Genomic DNA, 21,854 nt, shown 5'->3' with positions numbered 1-21,854 from the left:
TAAAAGTCTGAGCATTTTAGTCTTATTTTACTCAGAATTGTCCAGGACCATTTTAGTCTAGTTTTAACAGATTGTAGATAGATCAGATTGTATTTAGCCAAACCCATTTTACAGTTCAAACAAGGTTATCTTATTATTATATTATTGTTACCTTATAGACTCAAGAATACATTCATTCCAGATAGAGAAGACTCTAATTTGAGTTTACAACATATTTATTTTGCCACATTTCGCTCCATCTTTTTCTTTTTCGACGACACATTTTCTTTTCCACGTCTATGTAGGAAAGTGTATCCAAAGATCTAAAGACTAAACTGGTTTAAAGACTAAACCAGAGGAAACTACTTAAAACATGGAGATTAAGGATCTTTGTTAGAACATTTCCTCTCGTTTTGGTCAACGAAAATGAAGACACATTTTAGCAGAGTTTTTATTTTGTAATCTACAGTTTAGTCTGGTTTTTATTCGTCGACGATATTGCATTATATATTTAGTTATCGTTATTGTCACATGACCAGCATTTTCGTTGGGTCTCGTTTTCCTCAGGTGATAAAGGTCCGTTGACGACAATATTTAGTCGTAATTTTCGTTGACGAAAGCAGCTTTAATGTGAGTTGCATTCTGATTGGAGCATCGGAGTAGTATGGCGTTTGTATACTCATGTCTATCTGTGGTGTTACTCTTAGTTGGTTTCTTGTCTTACATTTATTTGTAGTATGAGTGTTGAGGATGTACTTCAGCAATACGTTCATGTAAATCTATGGTCTTTATAACCATAGTAATTTTTCTATTTTTAACCGTAAAATGTGGGAGGAGGGGGGCGGTTCAAGTGTGGTCACCCTGGGCACCACACTGAGTTAATCCGGGTCTGATTCCTACCAGTGGAGTTTGTGCAAGTGTGAGTGGATTTCTTATTTTTAAAGACAAATATTCAGGTTAAACCGGGATTTATACCCGGAGGTGGAGGATAAATGCAGCACATGCCAGCAAACTCCTTGCGACTTGAGCCATATGTTTTATATTTGTCTGGCATTCCAAACGTACCAGAGCAGTTCTTTTTCCAGTTTCCTCAGTTCTAGACTTCGTTTTACAACCATTTGAGGTGCTCAAGGGGATTCTCTGTGGGTATGTAGGGGATGGAGGGGCGCTTTTTTCTAGTTTGTCAATTATTTTATTTAATTTCTTTTGGGGTAATATTGTTTATTACAGTTTGTTTTTTTTAACTTCATAATGTTATTATTATTATTATTGTAGTATGTATGTTTATATATATATATATATATATGTATGTTTATATATATATATATATATATATATATATATATATATATATATAAATAAACATACTACAATAGTAATGTTACATTTTGTTTGGGTTATAAAAAAGAAAAAAGATATTTGTATTGTACTCTACTGTGAGCAATGCTGTACAGGATTTCTTTTTGAATAAACAAACAGATTTATGTAGCAGTCTAGATATCGTACCTCGGCTATGATGCTGAGCAGAACTATAACCATCAACACCACAGTGTTATAGCCTGCAGAGAAGTACTTGAGATAAACGTGGCTGCCGACAGTTCCTTCAGCTCGACCTTCCTCTGCTAGGGGCCGAACTGGTTCCATCTGCAAGACAAGGAAGAACGGAAAGGAAAGTGATTCGTGTTAGAAGCTCAGAGTTGAGTTTTAGATTCTGTGCGACCATCAGGGATTAAATAATTAAATTATTCCCAACACGGTAAAAGAACGGTGATGTACAGAGCCATGTCTGCATGGAACCCACTTCCCACTTTAAGCAAACTATTAACACAAAAGAATTCAAATTGTTAATAAAGAAACATCTCTTGAATAGATACATATAAAACGTATTTAATTATTATTAAATAAATAATGTAGATAGTATATGGGTACGTGTACATATATATATATATATATATATATATATATGTATATGTATGTATATATATATATATATGTGTGTATATATATATATATATATATATATATATATATATATATATATATATATACATACACATACATACATATACATGTGTATATGTATGTATATATATATATATAGACAGAGGGAGATATAATATGAATAAATGAATATTTATTAAACATGATTATTGGTGTAAACTATGATAACTATACATTGTTTGAATTTGTGGATGTTATAAAATGTATGAATATATATTGTTTTCATTTATATCTAAATGTTAAATGGAATGACTTTTTATTTTTTCTTTACGTTCTGTTTTTCTTTTCTTTTTTTATATGCTACCCCTTTAGGTTTGCTTTTAATATTTTGTTGTAATGTACTGTGTATTATGTGTCGGACCCCAGGAAGAATAGCTGCAGTTTTGCTGTAGCTAATGGGGATCCAAATAAAACTGTAAACTATAAACACTGTGTCAAAGACAGACCCAGTTTTCCCATCTTTTCACAACAATTACGTCTGAAGGCCATTTAGAAAGCTTTAATACAACACCTTTCCACTGACAATGGCTTTAACAAGCAGTCAGATGGACAACAAGAGGATCCAAAGACACAGAGGACAAACAATTGTGGTGTTAGAATGAAAACTGCTCACGTGCATCTTAAACTATGTTTAAGAAACTATTAAAACCGTTCACAATAAACTGAAGCATGCTGGCGTGAAACATCAAGCACTGTTACCGTTTACAGATACATTAGAGCAGGTGTGGCCAACCAGTCAGAGGCTAAAAGCCACAATTGTTTACTGTGTTACTGCAAAGAGCCACATCGTACACATGCTCACATCAACTGCCCCATCCCTCACTCCCTGCTCTCTCTGAGACATAAACATACCATTATAAAACGGAAAGGTGAAATCCAGTCTGATCGGTTGTTAACTGTGGTATAATGTGCATATACCACGGCTTCTATTCTAAAGCCTTATCACAGCATATCATTCCGTGTCAGGGAAGCAACAATGTATCCATGACAACAACCAACCGTTACATATTTTTTGACGGTTACAGCAGGTAGCAGAAAGTAGCTGGTGTTAAAGTTTATTTTTTATTTTCGTTAACAATTAACCAGGCATGTTCACGGTAAACATTGATCTCCGAGGAGGGCTAACGATGGATGAATGGATTGAGGAGTGCTGGTCTCCGAAAAAAAAAGACGAGCAAAAGACGACATGCGGAGCTGACATCAGGAGACAGTGGGGTTATTTTTACTGGATAATATGTATTTCTGATTAATTAAAAAACTACATAAAATAGATTGTGTATTCCTCTTTCATATTTACATTATTGGTAATCGTTTTAAAAAAGCAATACATCACTTCGTGTCGGGCCGAAGAACGCCCCTCAGCTGTGATATAATGAGCTTATACCACGGCCTGTCATGATGTATTGCTTAAATATTTATATTTAATTTATATTATATATATTAAACTCTCCCACTCTGTTAAAAACGTCCTGTGTTCATCTTCATATTTTCGTCTGGCCGTGCATTTTTTCCCTGCCATTTTGAGAGTGGATTTTCTTCCCTGCAAATTATTTGTGTCACAAACGCAAAATTCAACACGAGCGTGCACTCTTATGTAAACCTTCCCCTGTACAGCAACGCGGGTTCGATTCCAGTCACAGCATATTTTGCCCCCACTTCCTACGTGTCTGTCTTTCACTGCATCTATCAAATAAAGTCGCAAGAGCCGCATGACACCGGGCAAAGAGCTGCATGCGGCTCGCGAGCCGCAGGTTGGCCACCCCGGCATTAGAGGATGCACTTGATTACAGTCTTGCACATTGCAGCAATATACAGAATTAGCGACTGGTGTGAGGAGCACACCTTTGGAGAAATGTATTTTATTTAATAAATATACCTACATGAAGCTGCTTGGTGCAGTCGTGTTCTGTTGGCAAGAGGCTACAGTGAGAGGAGTGTGAAAGGTGGGAGAAATTTGTCCCCCGACTCGCTAGAGACTCTATCTCTGGGTCGACTGATCGAGACATCCGCTTCTGATCTTCCTCCTGTCTTAGCACAGTCACCACGTCCAGGCCAGACCGCTGCAGCTCAGCGTAGGTTCCCTGGACCATGACGTGACCCTGGAGATACAAACATCAACACTTACTGAAGAAAAAACAAAGAATGTGGAGTAAAAGACGAGTAGGTTTCTCCAGTTTTAGAGACCTCACCCAAACGGCAAACTCTAAATAACTACAGTAGAGTGCACTTTTAGTCAAATAACTTCCAACACATCTATGCATTTAAAAAAAAAAAGAGCCTTGGTGCACCGTGGCTGCAAGTAGGAAGTGCTTTCAGTTTAAAAATCTGAATATTTTATAGTCAAGGGGCACAAACCTCCCTGAGCACCAAGATGTGGTCGGCAGCCTTCAGGTACTGCAGCTGGTGTGTGACCAGAACACGACACTTGTTCTTCAGGAGGCCGCAGATACACCTGATCAGGAATACAAAAAAACATGAAATACTTCACAACTCTGTGGTGAAAGAATCCTCAAAGGCAGAGGGTGGTACAACTCACTTCCTGTCTTATTTTGCTAAATCTCTGGGTAATTGTTGATACATTGATCTTTACATTTAAAAGATTTTCCCCTGAGAGGATTCAAACCAAAAGTGCGATCTGCATATATACTTAGACAGTATGAACAAATACCCATGGCAAGCACAAGCACAGGAATGCCCCAAGGCTCAGCAACGGGGCCCTGACTTCTTAAGGTGTGTTCGCCCACAAGGCTTTTCATGTTACTTTTCTGCAGGTGACTCCCACACCCACATGGCCTCAGCAGAGATCTGTCTGAAATATGACGACTTCTTTACTAAAACCTGTCTTAAATCCATTCTTCATCCCAGCCAATCAGTCCATACAACACAATATGGATATGAAAAAAATCAAATCTCATCTTTAAAGTTAAAACATAAATCAGCAAACCACTATCATATTTTTTGGGGTTGTCCCTTTGTGGCTCCATTTTGGAGAGATGTCCACGGGGTCCTGGAGGCTGTTTTTAAAAAGAAAATGTACCTAAACTTTAAAATCATGTATCTTGGTGATCTGAATGGACTAAAATACACAAAGCGGAATAAATACCTGTTAGGAGTTTTATTAGTGGGATGCAAAAAGGCCCTGACCAGGAAATGGCTTAAGAAGGACAAACCAACAATAAATGAATGGATTGATATAATATATGATATATACGTGATGGAGAGGATCACATTTAGGCTGAGACAACAAATTGAGATTTTTTAAGGAAATTGGTCAAAGTGGCTCTCTTATGTGTCAAGTTTAAGACATGATTTTGTATAATCGGCAAACCATTAGTAAGGTCATATCTTCCAAATTTAGACGTTTTTTTTTTTTTTTTTTTTTTTTCTCTTTCCCCGCTTCCCAAGTGCATCATCTTTATGTTTTTTAAGTTTGGATGTTGGTGCCCATGCAAAAACAAAGATGTGGTATATAAAGACACATGCTGTTCAAGTAGGAGTGGGTATGGTGTGTATCTATGTGAATATGTGTCTATATGCGAGTAAGATGTGGAAACTGACTGAGCTGTCAAGATAAGTAAGGGTGTGGGTACATGTGTCTATGTGTGTATACTGTATTTATGCTGATTCTGATGTCTTATTAACACCCAGATCTTCCCCATGTTATATGTGTTGTGCCCAGTTGGCGCATGTATGTTGTTTTGTTTCAAAAGAAAAATGAATAAAAAGTAAATTACAAAAAAAAAAAAAAATACAAAAACAGTGAGAAGAGAGCACTGACTCTTCAAACAGATGCTTCCCGACTTCTGCATCCACGGCACTCAAAGGATCATCCAGGAGATAGATGTCAGCATCCTGATACACCGCCCTGAGAACAATCACACACTAAGATCAATCAAATGGAAGGTCAAGAGAAACCCTGCTCACCTTCTATGTATTAATGTACAATGTACGGTAGGAGGGTCCCCCCTTATGATCCAGGTCCTGGTCCAGGTTTCTTCCCTCCTAAAGGGGAGTTTTTCTTGCCACTGTTTGGCTTAGGGGTTTTCTCCCACTAGGGGAGTTTTTACCTGCCATTGTTTATGTTATGTTTATGTAATAATTGCTCGGGGGTCATGTTCTGGTCTCTGGAAAGATCCTAGCGACAACTTCTGTTGTAATAGACGCTATATAAATAAAATTGAATTGAATTGAATTGAATTAATGTAACGAGATGCTGTGTAATATAAAAGTTACTTGTCATTTCACAACACAATACTGGATCACTGCATTCCAGCATTAAACCTCTTAACACCAGTTTAAATTGAGCATGAAAGAGAAACTAAACCCTTGTTGTGTCAGATGATGAGCAACACAACTATTTTCCATGTTCAATTTGTGACTTACTTAAACACAAATATACTCTATTATCTATTATCTATTATCATTATATTCTCAAATCGCATCTCAAAACTCACCTCTTCAGAATATCTTATCTTTTTTTTTTATCCTGTGGTTTAAAATTTTAAATTTTCTTGATCTCAACATTTTTATCTTTGTGTCTGTGAAGTGTCTTTGAGATATTTTAAAAGCACTCTATAAATAAAATTATTATTATTATTATTATTATTATTAACTAGAGCAATCCATCTCCCTGTAATTGTTCATGTTTGTTTATACATATTTAAATCTACATATTCAGTGTCCTACACGTATTTGTGTGTGAAAAGTATCACCTAATTTCATTTTACAATATGCAGCATTAAAGGCGTTCTTCATTAAATTTTGTATTCTAACCATTAGAGTCTAACGTGACTCCATGTTGCCCTGATAAGTTAAATATAACAAGAAATCAAGCACACGGGGTGACTTTCACCGTCCTCCCACCTGGCCAGATTGACGCGCGCTTTCTGTCCTCCACTCAGAGTGGCTCCTCTGTCTCCGATCAACGTCAGATCTCCGTCTGGGAGCAGCTCCAGGTCCTGCATTCAGAAGAAGTCAAATACGTCATACTGTGTGTAAATGCAATGGAAAAGAAGTGTGACTAGTGTTTAAGAGACTGAGGTTAGTGGACATGAGATCATGCGGTGTGCATGAGCATCAGCCCCTCAGTCAACCTGGTGTGTTGGAAAAGCCCTGGGAGGAGAAGAGAAGGAGACCGGAGCAGAAAATATACTAGTTTTAGATTAATTTTACCAGTTTGATTATTAGTTAGTAGTAGTATTAATTCTAGTTCACCTGTGTGCGTGTATTTCTAAAAGTTGTCAGGATTTGACATTTCCCTGTTTTATTTTGAAAGTCCATGTCCTTGAGTTTCAGTTCGGTCTTGACCTTCCTGTTTTCCATCTGCCCTGATTGTCTGCACCTGTGTCTCGTTATCCTTTGTGTATATCTAGTTTTGTCTTTCCCCTGCTCCTCACTGGTCCGTACTGTTTGCTCCCTCCATGTTCTCCTCGTCAGGTTTACCTAGTTTTATTGTTCATGTTCCGTTTTTGATCCTGCTCAGCAGCGTTTTTGTTTTTGCGAATAAATCTAAGTTTTTTTGGAACTCCTGCCTCCTGCTCTCCTGCATCTGGGTCGATCTCTCAGCCCTACACAGCTGTCTGATGAGGTCTGCTCTAACCTCCCTTCCCTCTCAAGGCTCAGTTATGGTTCTGCGTCACACCAACGCAGAGCACACGCCGCAGCCGTGACGCCGTGCTGAACCCTTCTGACTTCTCCGTCTCTCCATTTGGTCGCGGTGCAGTACCCCCCGCGGCCACTAGTTAGCGATCTTTTTCTGAATGGTTTATCCGACTTTTTCCGGTCACAGTAAATCAAAGAAATAAGGACAACTATTGTGCAAAAAACAAAAACAAAAAAAATCACACATAAACGAAGAAAAGAGCCCTGGAAGTTCACTACTGATTCAAACTGGAAACCGGAAATGCTTCGCTTTCAAACGAACCAATCACAGCCCTCTCGGTCTGCGTTTGGTCTGCGTCTCCTCGACGCGTAGTTACAATTTTCAGGAGGTGCACGTCAGTGACGCCGCAGGTGACGGCGTGTTGTCTGCGTCGATCCAAACCACACGCCGTAGGCACGGCGTCATTTTGACGCAGAACCATAACTGAGCCTTCAGACTTTCCCACACTATCTGTTAATGAGGCTACAAAAACACTCTGCTCCTCACTCGCCTCCTCTCTGGATAAACTGTCCTCTGGTGTCCAAACCAGCTGGACAGAAACCTCCCAGCCCATGGCTCACAGAGGGAACACAGAGCTGGTCTTAGGGCAACAAAAAGAAAGTGGCACGAATCCATAGAGCACACTGACTTGTCTGAGTACATTTTTCATTTTTCACACCCAGCTTAAAGGCTGGCAAGGTATCCTTTTATCAGAACAAAATCCAAAATACTCCCAACTCCCGACAACTGTTCATGCCATTTAACTCTCTTCTCTCTCCACCTACTGTTCTGCAGAACAGCTTGCGTCCTACTTTACTGAAAAGGCTTCTATTATCAGTAACCGATTCTCTGAGCCTGCCCTCCTCAGCCCACTCCAACCGGCTACTGGCGCCTCTCTCTACTCCTCCCGGTCTCTAAATGACGATGAAGTCCCAAAACATCTAATCCGCTCAAAACCAATGACCTGTCCTCTCGATCCTGTTCCTACCAACATCCTGCACAACATTTTACCTACCGGCAATAACCCACATTATCAACTCCTCTAACTTCTGGCATCTTTCTCTCTGCCTTCAAACAAGCTCGGGTCACCCCGCTGCTGAAAAACACACACTCAATCCTGCCCAGGTTGAAAACTACCGGCCGGTTTCACTGCTCCCATTCAAGTCTAAAATTCTAGAACGAGCCGCTCCAGGTCTCACAGTTCCTTCACGACAACTGCCTGTACGATCCACATCAGTCTGGCTTTAGGCCACTCAACTGAAACTGCTCTTGTGTCAGTTAATGAGTCACTACGGGCTGCCAGATCTGCTGGTCTATCCTCAGTCCTCATACTGCTGGACCTGTCTGCTGCCTTCGACACGGTCAACCACCACATCCTCCTCTCCTCACTCTCAAAGCTTTGCATTTCAGGATCTGTCCTCCTGTGGTTCATGTCTTACCTCGCAGGAAGATCCTTCAGAGTATCATGACAAGGACGAGTGTCCAGATCGCATGAGCTAGCAACAGGGGTGCCACAGGGATCGGTGCTTGGCCCTCTTCTCTTTTCACTATACACCTCTTCACTAGGTGAAATCATCAGCTCTCATGGCTTCTCCTACCACTGCTATGCCGATGACACCCAGCTCTTCCTTTCCTTCCCACCTGGTGACACTGCCGTCTCAATGCGAATATCGCCCTGTCTTTCTGATATCTGCATGTATGAAGTCACCTTCAGCAAACTCTGCCCAAGACTGAGCTTATTGTCTGTCCAGCCAGTCATTCCTTACCTCCTCAGATAAGCAGCTGGATTCCACCACACTTGTGCCCACATCTTCTGCTAGGAATCTTGGTGTCATGTTAGACAGCCAGCTGACCTTTAAGGACCATGATGCTTCGGTTTCCTTGTCTTGCCGATTCGCTCTTTACAACATCAGGAAAATCAGACCCTACCTGACAGAACATACGACACAGGTCCTGGTTCAGGCTCTGGTCATGTCACGTATTGACTACTGTAATTCCTTGTTGGTCGGCCGTCCAGCTGCTCAGTTAAACCTGTGCAGATGATCCAGAATGCAGCAGCATGGCTGGTTTTCAATCAACCCAAGAGAGCTCATGTCACTCCGCTGCTAATCTTTCTGCACTGGCTTCCAGTTGCAGCATCAAGTTCAAGTTGCTTCTGGCTTCCAAACCATTACCCAAATGGCTCCTGCCTACCTTCACTCCTTCATCCAGAGCTACACTCCCTATCGACAGATCCACTAACCTACTGCCAGCTACCTACATGTACTTTTAAGAGCAAGCTAAAGATTCAGCTCTTTAAGGAGAACTTCTGCATCTAGTAAACTTCTCTGCTCATCAGAATGAGTTAGGAGATCTGCCCAGCTCTTAGCATGACTCAGCACTGAGATGATCGTATGATTGTGTCTTTTAAGACGTAGTTTTTCTGTATAAAGGCACTGTTGTGTTGGGTGGGAAGGGAACACCCTAGCACTAGCATGGCAACACCTGTGTCTAACTGGACTCTCAGCAGTCTGACCAGCACTGATCCAGCTGGACCTCCTATGTGATTTTGTGCTTGTGTTTGTTCTCTCAGATGTAAGTCGCTTTGGATAAAAGAGTCTGCTAAATGACAGTAGTAGCAGTAGTATTAGTAGTAGTAGTGGTAGCAGTAGTAATGGTATTATTAGTAGTAAGGGCCAATCCCAATTCTCCTTCACTCGCCCTTCTTTTCTCCACTCGCACTTCTTTTCTTCCCTAAGCCCTAAAAAAGAAGGGGGAGATTTTAGGGCACTTGAGATCTAGGGCACTTGGCCCAGGTGCCTGTCCCAATTCTCCCCCTACCCCTCGTTTTCATCCCTAACTTGATCAGGAAGCAGAGAGCCAAAAGCTGTTTTAATTTCAGCTGTAGCGCTGTTAATATGGCACTGTATTAAGTTTTAATATTTTTTCAGGCATAAAGGTAACCTTAAGATCCGCAACCTGGGCTCAGTTTATCCAAATAACTCAGATGTTTTCGGAGATGAGAAGAGCCGCCGCCCCCGGGGAGCAGCCTCAGCTCACAGCCCGAGATCAGACGTCTCCGCCGGGTCAGGCTGCTGCGTCGCCCCGGGAGAGAAACTCTCTCCCGGGACGCAGCTCTGTTGAGAATTATGCTGGCTGAAATAAATCATTTAGGAAGATGTTGGTTTAATAGATTAAATCTAACAGTTGTAGCTACGCCTGTTAAGAAATTTGCTCCGAAATTTAGAGATTTCTGTTTGCCAGCTCCGGAGTTTGGGTCCGCGTTAAATCGACGCAGAGCTACGGCGTAGGGTACGGCGTACGTCGCCGCGTACATCGATGTATACCTTACGGCGTAGGTTGCGTAACCTCCGCCATAGGCTCTGCGTTGGTGTAACGCGGACCATAAATCCCTTTATTCTGGCGTGTTCTTCGGCAACTTTATCTGAAAGTGTTTAAATTAGCCAGATAACAGCTGGATTACTTTGTGGTTTCTGAAGACTATTATATCAGAAACATCCAAAACAAATCTGACGAGTCACAGGATTTCTCTCTATTTCTCTGAGACGAGTCTGCCTGTTTGCCTTCGGTCGGTGAGTCAAATCGACGCAGAGCCTACGGCAAAAGCATTCTGGGAAATTTTCATACCCCCTCGCTCGCCAAGTCAGCATCTGAAAACCCTCGATTTGAAGGGGCTATTCTCAGCCCCTAGCCCTCGTTATGCCCCCTCCCCCTAGGTGAAAAGAGGAATTGGGACACCACTACCTTCACGGGAACGCGCAAAAGTTAGGGTTAGTGAAGAAAACGAGGGCGAGGGGGAGTATTGGGATGCAGCCTAACAGTAGTAGTAGCAGTCGTAGTAATAGTAGCAGTAGCACTACTAGTAGTAGTAGCAGTAGTAGACGACTTTCAAAAATGTTAACTTGTGATATTGTCATAACCACTTCTATGGATGCTGCTATATCTTGTGACATCATAGCTTTACAGATGGAGTGCATCTTCACTGAGGCTGACCACGGGGTCAACGTCACTCAGCGTTAACAGCCACCGAGGAGCTGAAGCCCTCCAGTTGGTGCAGCGGCCTCACATCTCACCCTCTTCAGTGCGCACGCCTTCAGGACTTTCTCGTACTTCTTGATGTTCAGCTCTCTTCCGAACAGGATGTTGCTGCGGATGGTTCCAGGAAAGACCCAGGGCTGCTGGGACGCGTAGGTCAGCCGACCTTTGACCCGCAGCGTCCCAGAGTCGATGGGCAGCTCTCCCAGGATGGCACTCAGCAGGGACGACTGGCGGGAACATGAATGTTATGGACATGTAAGCTGTAGAAAATAAAATGCAGCAAAGGCATGGTTTAGATTCGTTTACTCACCTTTCCAGCTCCCACCTGACCGATGACGGCCAGAAGCTGAGGGGATTTTACTGTGACAGAAACATTCTGCAGTGATGGTGAGTCCAAACTCTGGCAGAACAACAACAAACATACAGGATTATCATCATTAGTTTATTACTAATTTATATACTCAGTTTTGAATCTCTGAAATAACATTTTCATCTTAAAAAGTTAACCTTATCCCAGTAGCTTGTCAGTTTCTCAATCTCAATGCAGTTTTCCTTCTTTTCTTCCAGAATCAGCCCAAAGTTTTTGCTCCCGACTTCTTCCAGCATCAGGAAATGCTGGGGAAGTAAAAAAAAAAAAAAAACTGATGAAAAAGCATCATTTTGGACAAAAGGAGTCGAAGTACTGTTGATCCTGTCTTGCGGGTGTTGCTTAAAAATAGAGCCACGGCTGTACTGAACGTGCTTTCACAAGCAAGGTGTGTGTTAAAAGTCAGAGCCTGTAAGGCAAAGCTCAGTTCACTGTGGACATAATGTTCTTGTTGAAACAGAAACTGTCAGAGCCCTTCAGCAGAACAAATTTACTCTAGTCATTTTGTAGAAATACATCTGTATTCATTGACACACTTGGCATTTAAACGTTACTATAAACATTTGCCTCGCATTGACTCAACAAGAGAACGACGAGTGCCAGCAGAGTAAAGTACTTGGTTTATTAACCGCACTTATGACATGAATCATTTTTTTCCCCGTTTAAGCCTTGCTGCTTGTTGTAAATTTGGTAAGAACGAGAAATTACCTGGTTTTCTCCATTAATTTGCATGAAATGTGGTCTGATCTTCATCAATACAGTACAATAATACACAAACACTGACTACGTTTACATGCAGTCAAAATTCGGGTTAAGATCAATATTTTCCGGTTACTGAAACATTGGGAATAATCTGTTTCCATGCGTGAGCAAATAGGGTTATCCCTGTAAACATGGTAATTGTAATCATTTGGGATATCTGGATCAAACCAGCGACACATGGAGAACGTGATGACGCAATTCCCGTCATTTCCGCTTCTTCTTCCTGTACCAAAATCCAAAACAATAACAGCAGCACGGCGGATAATCAACAGCCCATTAGAAGTCGCCTTCTTTTGCGCTTTGGTGCTGGTACTGACCCAACACCAGGACTTAACACTATTCCTCGTCACCTTCTTCATTAATGGAAGGCGAGAACGTGACGAATGTGCAACTTTCCGCTCACCTTTTTGTAAATCTCCCTATTCCGGTACTTTCTACCGTCTACAAAAGCCAAAATGTTCATATCCTTCATTACATTTATGAAGTGATCAGTCTTCTACTGGTCTTGCATTTCGCTATGTTTATAAGAACTTCCTGGACTCAAAAGACCAAGATTCCTTGTGAAAAGAACATGCGCAGAAAACAAATTCCTGTTTCTTTTGATGAGGATATCCCGTTAGGCGTTTACATGACCAAATATTCAGGTTAGAAAAGGAGTACCGTATTTTCGCGACCATAAGGCGCACATTTTTTTTTTTTTTTTTTTTTTAAATGTGCCGGGCGCCTTAAGAAACGGTGCGCCGTGTCTATTACCTGAATTACGGTAATGTAAGGCCGGCCACCATGAGAACGGTAAAGGGAGAAGGGGGCGGGTGAAGCCCCTGTGAGTTGCGACGTGAATGAGACTCCACTGAGCTGTTTAATGCGTAAACAGATGATAAAGACTTTTAAGGATTTGCTTGATGTGTAAAGTGAAATAAAATACAATCAAACTAAGTTTTGCTCCGCTCTATTTAAATAAGCACACGTTAAAGGTTAAAGCCTCGTGATGCGCGCTGCTGCAGCCGACTTCCTGGTTCCCAAAGCGGTCCGATCGACCTGGTTCCCGGCAGCTTTGCGAGCACAGATTTCTGGGGTCTGTCTCAGGTCAGATCAGCTTCACACTCCGAGATTTGCAGCCAAATCTGTCGGTTACAAACCCGGTACCGGATCCCGACATGCGCGGGTGTGTATTCGCGGCGCGACACACACAGATTCTCATGTATGTGGTGCTGGACTGGCGCAGCTGATGGACAGAAACCTATGGTGATTTTTAAAAGAAAAACTTTGCATAAGACGTTTCCAGCCGGAGTCATTATAAGGACGAATGAAAAGGGGGGGCTGGATGAAGGGATGATGATGATCAAGAAGCTGATTCCAGGTCTGGAAATTCGGACTGGCGCAGCTGAATCAGCGGAGCTCGGTTCGGATACAAACCCCGGTACCGGCTCCCCGACAGCGCGTGTGTGAGCGGGTCCAGCGCGGCGGAGCGGAGGAGGACCAGCGCGGCGGTCCCGGGACGCGGGACCCAGGACCGCCGCGGGACCAGCGCGGGGTGGGGGGGGCGGACCGGGACCGGGACCCGGTCCAGCGTGAGGGAGCAGACGGGGAGCGGACCCGGTCCAGCGCGGGGGGGGGGGGCGGAACGGAGCGGAGCGGGACCGGGGACCCAGGACCGCCGTGGTCGGGATCCGCAGCACAACGGGGTATGAAAAGTTTATTTAGTCTTGTGCTTGGCTGCCACGCTGATGGACAGAAACTGCCGGCTATGGTGATTTTTAAAAGAAAGGCGTACCCTAAACAGACTTTTCCAGCCAGAGTGAAATGAAAAGGGCTGGATGGATGAGGAGATGATCGGGTGGCTGAGACAGGTTTATGTGCAGCGCCCCAGTGTTTTTTTTTTAATTCTTTAATGCAGAAACAGAATATGAACCTTTGAAGGGTTTGATTGATGTGAAAAGTGAAATAAAATATCAAACTAAGTTTTGCTTCCGCTCTGTTTTTAGCGCGTGTGTGTTCTGCAGCGCGCGTGTGTGCAGCTCCGTCTACAGAGACGGCGCCTTTTGGGTCGGTGCGCCGTATGTGTGTTTTAAAACCAAAAATGACACACAAAACTGAGGGTGCGCCTTTCCACACAGTGCGCCATATGGTCGCGAAAATACGGTAACCCAGGGGTCATTTTCGAGTTTTTAAAAACCGGAATATGAGCAAATTCCGGTTATTCAAAGGGGTTATTGGTGTTTACATGGCCGTGCGCAACAGTGTTATTGCTAATATTCCGGTTAAAAAAGGGTTATTGACTGCATGTAAATGTAGTCAGTGAGCTTCCTCCGCCGTGTCGTGCATGTCTGCCTGTCTGCTCAGTGTCCTGCAGCTGGTAGACTCACCAACACAGATGTTTAGCAGAGGCAGTCCCGTCTTAAAGCCCTTAAATCTCTCGTGTGGGTGCTTCTTTTCCTCACAGTTGAGTCTGTGTTGTGTTGTTGGAGCCGTCTCAGTCTCAAAGATTAGCAACTGCACCAAACGGTCTCAGTTTATCAGCAGTGTGACTGACAGGGACGGATTAATTCCTAAACACGCTCCAGCTTTATCAAGATTCTGCATTGTTGTATTAAGAGGGCTTTTTGTGAGGCCTAAATCACATCAAGATTAAGAACATTTATCTTTTATCAAAATGGCTTTAAAAGATTCCTCCAGCCAAATGTAAGTTTGCATGTAATTGTTACTAAGATGAAGATCAAATCACCTTTTACAGTGAATTAATGCAGAAAACCAATTTATTCCATGGCAAAGATATGTCATCCTGTCTTCCTCATCAACTTTCTTTCATTCATTCATTAATAAGCATTCATTTATTTCTAACTCACTCCAAAACACTGTTGTGCAACGCTGCCGTTCCTTCTCAACCTGTGAAAGGTTGCTTTGGTATTTTAAAACAAATTGATCGTGTTTTGTTGTTCCCCTCTTCCAGTGTGTGAAAGCGCAGGATTGTTGTTACTCATTTTTTGTTGGCGGGAGTCCAGGACCGCAGGCAGGTGCGACCAGGACCTGCAGCACCTTTCTCTGCTGTTGACTTTGCAACGTGTGCTGGAGGAAGCTTTGCATTAACATGTTGAAGAATAAATACGTTGCTCTGACATGTCACCACACTCTTCTGCACTAATTCAACCGTAACAGAAGTGTAAATGATGGGAGACTGCAATCCTGCACCAGAACAAGCCTGGATTCAGGACTTGTTGCTCTCAGAGTTTCTCCACCACTGAAATATCACAGGACAGTTACTAAAATCCAGATTAATTATATAATGCATTAAGGAAGAGTCTATTTTGGTCTACTGGTCCAGTTCATCAGCGTTTAGGACACGATTCATTAGACTTGAAGCCGAATGCAAACTTGCCAACACTGAGTTGGAAACACTTTAAACGAATTAAATAGTTTGTTGAACAAAGGAGTGCTCAGCCCTACCAGTCACATAAGTTATTAAACACACTAATAATCGTCGTCAGTATGTAATGTCAATAATTACATTACCGCGGGTAAAATGATCACATTTTTCAATGACAGTTTAATTACAAGGTGTGGAAAGAGAACTCTGGAGTACGTTTGCAGTGATAATGAAAGTTGTTATTAGTACAATTTACAAACAGAGTAGATTGTCATATTTATTTATTTTCTTTGAATCAAAAAAGAGTGTGTTTAACGACAGCTATTTTGTGTTATTTTATAACTTTGTTGTAGTTTTGGTTTGTAGTTTGTTTGTTGTTTTTCTTTTTCAAATTACATTTATTGGAAAGTGTTTTTTTTATTGCGTAATTTGTAACTTGTTTTTTTTATTATTACATTAATTGAAATTAGATTTCTTAGGAAAAAGGGACAGATAAAATAAGCTTAGTCTTCTTTCTGTTCCCTTTCATAATGTAGATAGTATGTGGGTATGTATGTATGTATATATATATATATATATATATATATATATATATATATATATATATATATGTATATATGTATGTATGTGTATGTATATTTCTTTTTTTACTTTTTAGTCTCTTTTAAGTTTCCCCACTGAGAGAGAAAAGGATTAAAGGATTATCTTATCTTATCTTATTTATATATATAAATAAATAAAGGAATATTTATTAAAAAAGGTTATTGGTGCAAACTATAACTATACATGGTTTGAATTTGTTGATGTTATAAAAGGTAAGAATATGTATTGATTTTATTTATATTTAAATGTTAAATGGAAAGACTTTTTTTTCTTCTTTATTTTCAGTTTTTCCTTTCTTTTTTTATATGCTACCTCTTTAGGTTTGCTTTGAATTTTTTGTTGTAATGTACTGTGTATTATGTGTCGGACCCCAGGAAGAATAGTTGTAGTTTTGCTGTAGCTAATCGGGATCCAAATAAAACTATAAACTTTCATTCAAGGAAAGAGATTTGTTGTAATTATATTGAACTGTTTAGTTTTTCTTTTAATGATTGAAATAAAGACTAAAAATCAAAAATCAAAATAATTTACCTTAATCCTGCGAATGCTCACGACCGTCTCGGACAGCTTCTCGATGGCCAGAGGGAAGAACAGGGTGACGGTGAGTTTGATGGTACCGTAGAGGGACACGGTGACAAACACGGTGCTGGCGGTGATGGTGTTGCCGAGCAGAGCGTAGACTGTGAACGTAACGAAGACAATGATCTTGCTGCTGGCGAAGAAAGAAGCCAGGTTGAGTCCTCGCAGGTAGGAGCTCTTTAATATCTGTCCAATTTCTTTCCTGGGAAGAGAAGATGACAAAATAGGTGTGAGGCCCGGGGCAAATTTGGAGAATTGAAGAAGATCATAAAACCTGAGGGAAAACAAACTTTCCATGAAGCCCATTTCTTTCTTTTTTTTTAAACTTTATTTTGCAGTTTTTACTTACTACGACAGAGTATTAGGGCCAAACTAAGACAAAAAAAAAAATGGAAATTACGAGAATAAAGTCATAAAGAGTTCTCATAAATTACGACTTTATTCTCGTAATATTACGACTTTATTTCTCATAATATTATTACATTATTCTTGTAATTTCCAATTTTTTTTTGCCTTAGTTTGGCCCTAATACTCCGTCGTGGACATACAAAGAAAAATTACCCCCACCCCCAAGGCTCTTAGACCGGAATGAAATTAATAAATAAACAAAAATAAATAAATACATAGATACAAAAACAAATACAATGCTTCATTGAAAGCAAAAACTTTCCACAAATTCTATAAATGGACTCCAGGCCAGGCCTGGGCATCTCTGCTGAGGCTGTTGCCCCCGCGACCCGGGAACGGATAAGCGGCGGATGATGGATGGATGGACTCCAGGCCAAAGTGAAGCTTTTGCGGGTTTTACATATCTTGTATCTTAGTTTCTCTAACGGTAAGAAAGATACATCCCTCAACCACTGCAGGAATGATGGGGCTACCTTTAATTTCCAGTTGAAGGAGCTTGAGGCTCCTTTTAAGAAATGAAATTCTCTAGCGCCACCCTTCACCATGACGGCCGTTGGGGGTACTGCAGCCAACAGTGAAGCCGGCACGGGAGAACGGGGAGAACGTGCATGCAGCGTCATGTGACGTCACATCCGCAGCCCAGCGCGGGAAATTTGGGCCCGAATTGCAGCACATTTTGCAGCACACAGCCTGTTCAAGGCAACGGAGAGATACACTATAGGGCTCATTCTTTTGGGTTTGGAACGCTTCATCTGACATTATTACTAGAAAACTTAAAACGTATACGATTTTTTTTCATAAATCCTGCCTCAAGCTCCTTTAAAAAGTATAAGTCTGTGTGCAAGCAGGGAAGCAAATGCTAAAACATTTGTTTGTAAGTTTGAAACTTTACAGCCCGGAGGTGGTGCACCAAAGATGGCTGTGTGATACTGTAGCTAAAGAATGAATTATGGTTCTGCGTTAAACCTACGCCGTAGGGTACGCGGCTACGCGTGAGTCTCTCTGTAGCCTACGCCGTAGCCTGACGTGCACCTCCCAAAAAATGTAACTACGCGTCGAGGCGACGCAGACCCAACGCAGACCAAGAGGGCTGTGATTGGTTTGCTTGGTAGCAACACATTTCTGGTTCCAGACTGCGCCATCCCCGCCATTTTTAACATCTTGTTGTACACGGAGAGAACATTATCAACATGGACCAAGTCGAGGAGCCACTCATTGAGGAAGTACGTAAAAAAAAAAAACAAAGAATCAACTAGAGACGACGATAAACCATTCCGGAAAAGAACTCAACCCCCTAGCGGTCTGGGGGGGTACTGCACCGCGGCCAAATGGAGTGACGGAGAAGTCCGAAGGGTTCACGACGGCGTCACGGCAACGGCATAGGCTCTGCATTGGTTTAACGCAGAACCATAAATCAGGCTTAAGTGCTATAGTTTGACCACAAATTTTAGAAAATACCCCAAATATCTGTCTCCAATAGTCATTGAGAGAACTACATGACCAAAACATGTGTTCTATTGTGGCAGGCACATCGATGCACCTAGGACAACCAGGGTCGGCAGTGGGAAAGAGTTTGGACAATTTATCTCTTAAGTAGTGCAGGATGTGAAGTACTTTAAATTGAATTAAGCCATAGCGTATACACAATGATGAAGTATGAATACATTCCAAACTACTTTGCCACAGATCTTCAGAAAGCTCAACCCCCAAATCCCCTTCCCATGCCATTTTAGTCTTATCCCATGACATCGGGTTCAAGTCCCTTATCTTATAGAACGAATGCGCATGACGTCACAGATGAGACTCCACAGCGGGTTACGCCCACTGAGTGGCAGAAAGACTGAGTGGCAGCGTGGACTTTCAGTTTGAGCAACTGGAAAACATCTAAAATGGGAAAGAATTGTACTCGACTTTATTCATAGATTTAGCAAGAAATCGGAGTTATCGTTTTACAAACTGCCGAAAAATAAGCTTAAGAGAGACAAATGGATTACTGCAATCGCAGAAACAACTGGATTCCAGGCACCAAAACGTGGATTTGCGGTTCCCATTTTGTATCAGGCAAGGTTGGATTTTTTGGGTAGCTAACGATAAACGGTCAAATCATAAAGTGCGGTGTCCTCATCACTTTAATTTCACCAACAAATCCTGCCTTGAAGTAGCGTCAAGACTTTTGCATGTCTTCAAGCTTTGCTTTGTGTATTTCCCCGGCGTAGAAATTAAGTACATATAAATATCAGGAAACTGGATTTGTGGCCAAATATTAATGTCCATGGACCACTGGTTCTTCAGGTAACTGTACGGGTCACTGTCAAGTCCAACTGCCTTTAATTTAAGCCCATAATCGGCTGATATCCCGTCTTTTCCACCAGTTGCAGACATTTTTGCTGATGTTTTGCCACTCAGTGCGCGTAAGGGGGCTGGTCCAGTGGGGAAGTGACGTCAATCCATACCCTCTATAGAGACATACAACAAACACCCAAAGAGGGTATGGTCTGCTTGTACGCTCCAGCTGAAGCTCAACAGCAGCCAGGCCTCATCAAGGCACCATAACAGGTTTGAGAGAGCAGGGGTGTGGAGAGAAGCTGTCAAGCCTCTTCTACTGCCAGGTGTGTGGAACAGGGTGTTCCACACACCCTGTTCCACACAACGAGCTCCCCGTTTTATAGTGCAACGTCAATAAGGTCTTCAGAACAATTACATAACAGACTTCACAAACACTATGATTGACAAGTCTATTGAAAAACCCTTTTGATAAGCTGCTTAATGAGAAACCACGATGACGTCAAAACACCAGGTCACATGACAGAAGCTCCAACATCCTCCTCATCCTCATTTTCAACTAGCTTCCTCTTTCACCTGTCCGTTCCATTTCCGACTGCCCGTCCGAACCGCTCCAGAGCTCCAGGATTTGCCAGAATTAATTAATTAATTAATTTCAATCAATTTGCTTGCAAATTGCCTCTATAGAGGCCTCTTTCAGTGAATCGACCCCAAACAATGCCACTAATCTGAAGAGAAATTTCCCTTCTGGCATAAACAGCCTGCAGTCTCCTGTCATCTCTTTTCAAATATTGCTGAGATACTTTCCTTAGACACACCTTAAACCATGTGTTTTGTTGCAATTAACTCGCTCCCCGTAATGTTTTGGATGCACGCACATAGATCAGAGCTACATTAATGCCCCCCCTCCGTTTATCTAGAAGAGGTTTTGGTGTCCGCTCATCAATACCAACCCGACAGCCAAACACGCTGATGGCGGCGTCATTCTCTGGGGATGTTGTTCTGTTTAGTAAACACTAGGGCTGGGGATTGATTCAAATGTCAAGAATCAATTCAATTCAGATTCTTAGTATTCAGAATCGATTATCAAGATTTGATTCGATTCGATTCCGATATTGATTTGGGTTAGTGTTGTTAAAACAGTTTTTTGAGCTGTTGCATGAATTATATGACTGTGTAGTTATGCAACATATTAATACTGGTATTATATTGAGATTCAAGTATTGGCAGCTAATGATGCTGTAAGGACCAATCACCTCCCAGAATGCTTATACAACTGCTTTCAGAAACATTGTGTGGCAGAATTACCAAACAGATCCAGGGCAGCAAACAGAGGCGTATGAAATCGCTTTTATTTTTTCCCATTTTTGAGAATTTGGTTTTTAGCATTTTATTCAAATGTAACCCCATGACAGTATATAAAGTAATGAAATATAGACCATGTATGCAATTATAACTGAAAACTTTAATGTTTTCATACTTTTAAATATATTTAAAGGTAAAAACATGGCACTAGTTATGCTCGTGTCCAACAAAACTTTCCTTTTTTGGGCATAAACAAAAAAATACCAAAAGTTGTAATGTAATGATGAAAAAAAAAAAATCGATCTTTAGACATACGAATCGATTTTTAGGAATTAATATGAGAATCGATTTAGAATCGGAAAATCGATCTTTTCAACACAGGCCTAGTAAACGCATGTCCAGGGTTCTGAAGGACTCCAAGCAAGAGCCGGTTACACCACCAGGAAAAGCCAGCAGTGGTTTCCAGATGTTCTGTTCTGGAGTTATGCGTAACTCTGATGCTTGTGCAACAACAAACCCTCACA

At 41.6% G+C, this 21,854-nt stretch overlaps 1 protein-coding gene across 1 annotated transcript in view; it reads right to left on the bottom strand.

Annotated features, from left to right (window-relative positions):
• The window catches only part of LOC133425207 (ATP-binding cassette sub-family C member 4-like), a 58,849-nt gene that overhangs the window by 19,482 nt on the left and 17,513 nt on the right, over positions 1 to 21,854 (bottom strand). Inside the window, exons 8-16 of the mRNA XM_061715922.1 lie at positions 17,287 to 17,536; positions 12,167 to 12,274; positions 11,970 to 12,059; positions 11,695 to 11,886; positions 6,844 to 6,938; positions 5,759 to 5,845; positions 4,336 to 4,432; positions 3,861 to 4,079; positions 1,486 to 1,623 (exon numbers count right to left, since the gene is read on the bottom strand). Coding sequence (XP_061571906.1) covers positions 1,486 to 1,623; positions 3,861 to 4,079; positions 4,336 to 4,432; positions 5,759 to 5,845; positions 6,844 to 6,938; positions 11,695 to 11,886; positions 11,970 to 12,059; positions 12,167 to 12,274; positions 17,287 to 17,536 — 1,276 coding nt within the window. The remainder of the gene's footprint in view (positions 1 to 1,485; positions 1,624 to 3,860; positions 4,080 to 4,335; positions 4,433 to 5,758; positions 5,846 to 6,843; positions 6,939 to 11,694; positions 11,887 to 11,969; positions 12,060 to 12,166; positions 12,275 to 17,286; positions 17,537 to 21,854) is intronic.

Source organism: Cololabis saira, chromosome 24, assembly GCF_033807715.1.
Source record: "Cololabis saira isolate AMF1-May2022 chromosome 24, fColSai1.1, whole genome shotgun sequence".
Lineage (NCBI taxonomy): Eukaryota > Metazoa > Chordata > Actinopteri > Beloniformes > Belonidae > Cololabis > Cololabis saira.
The sequence above is the reverse complement of the archived record's forward strand: the minus strand, read 5'-3'. Positions and strand labels throughout refer to the sequence as shown.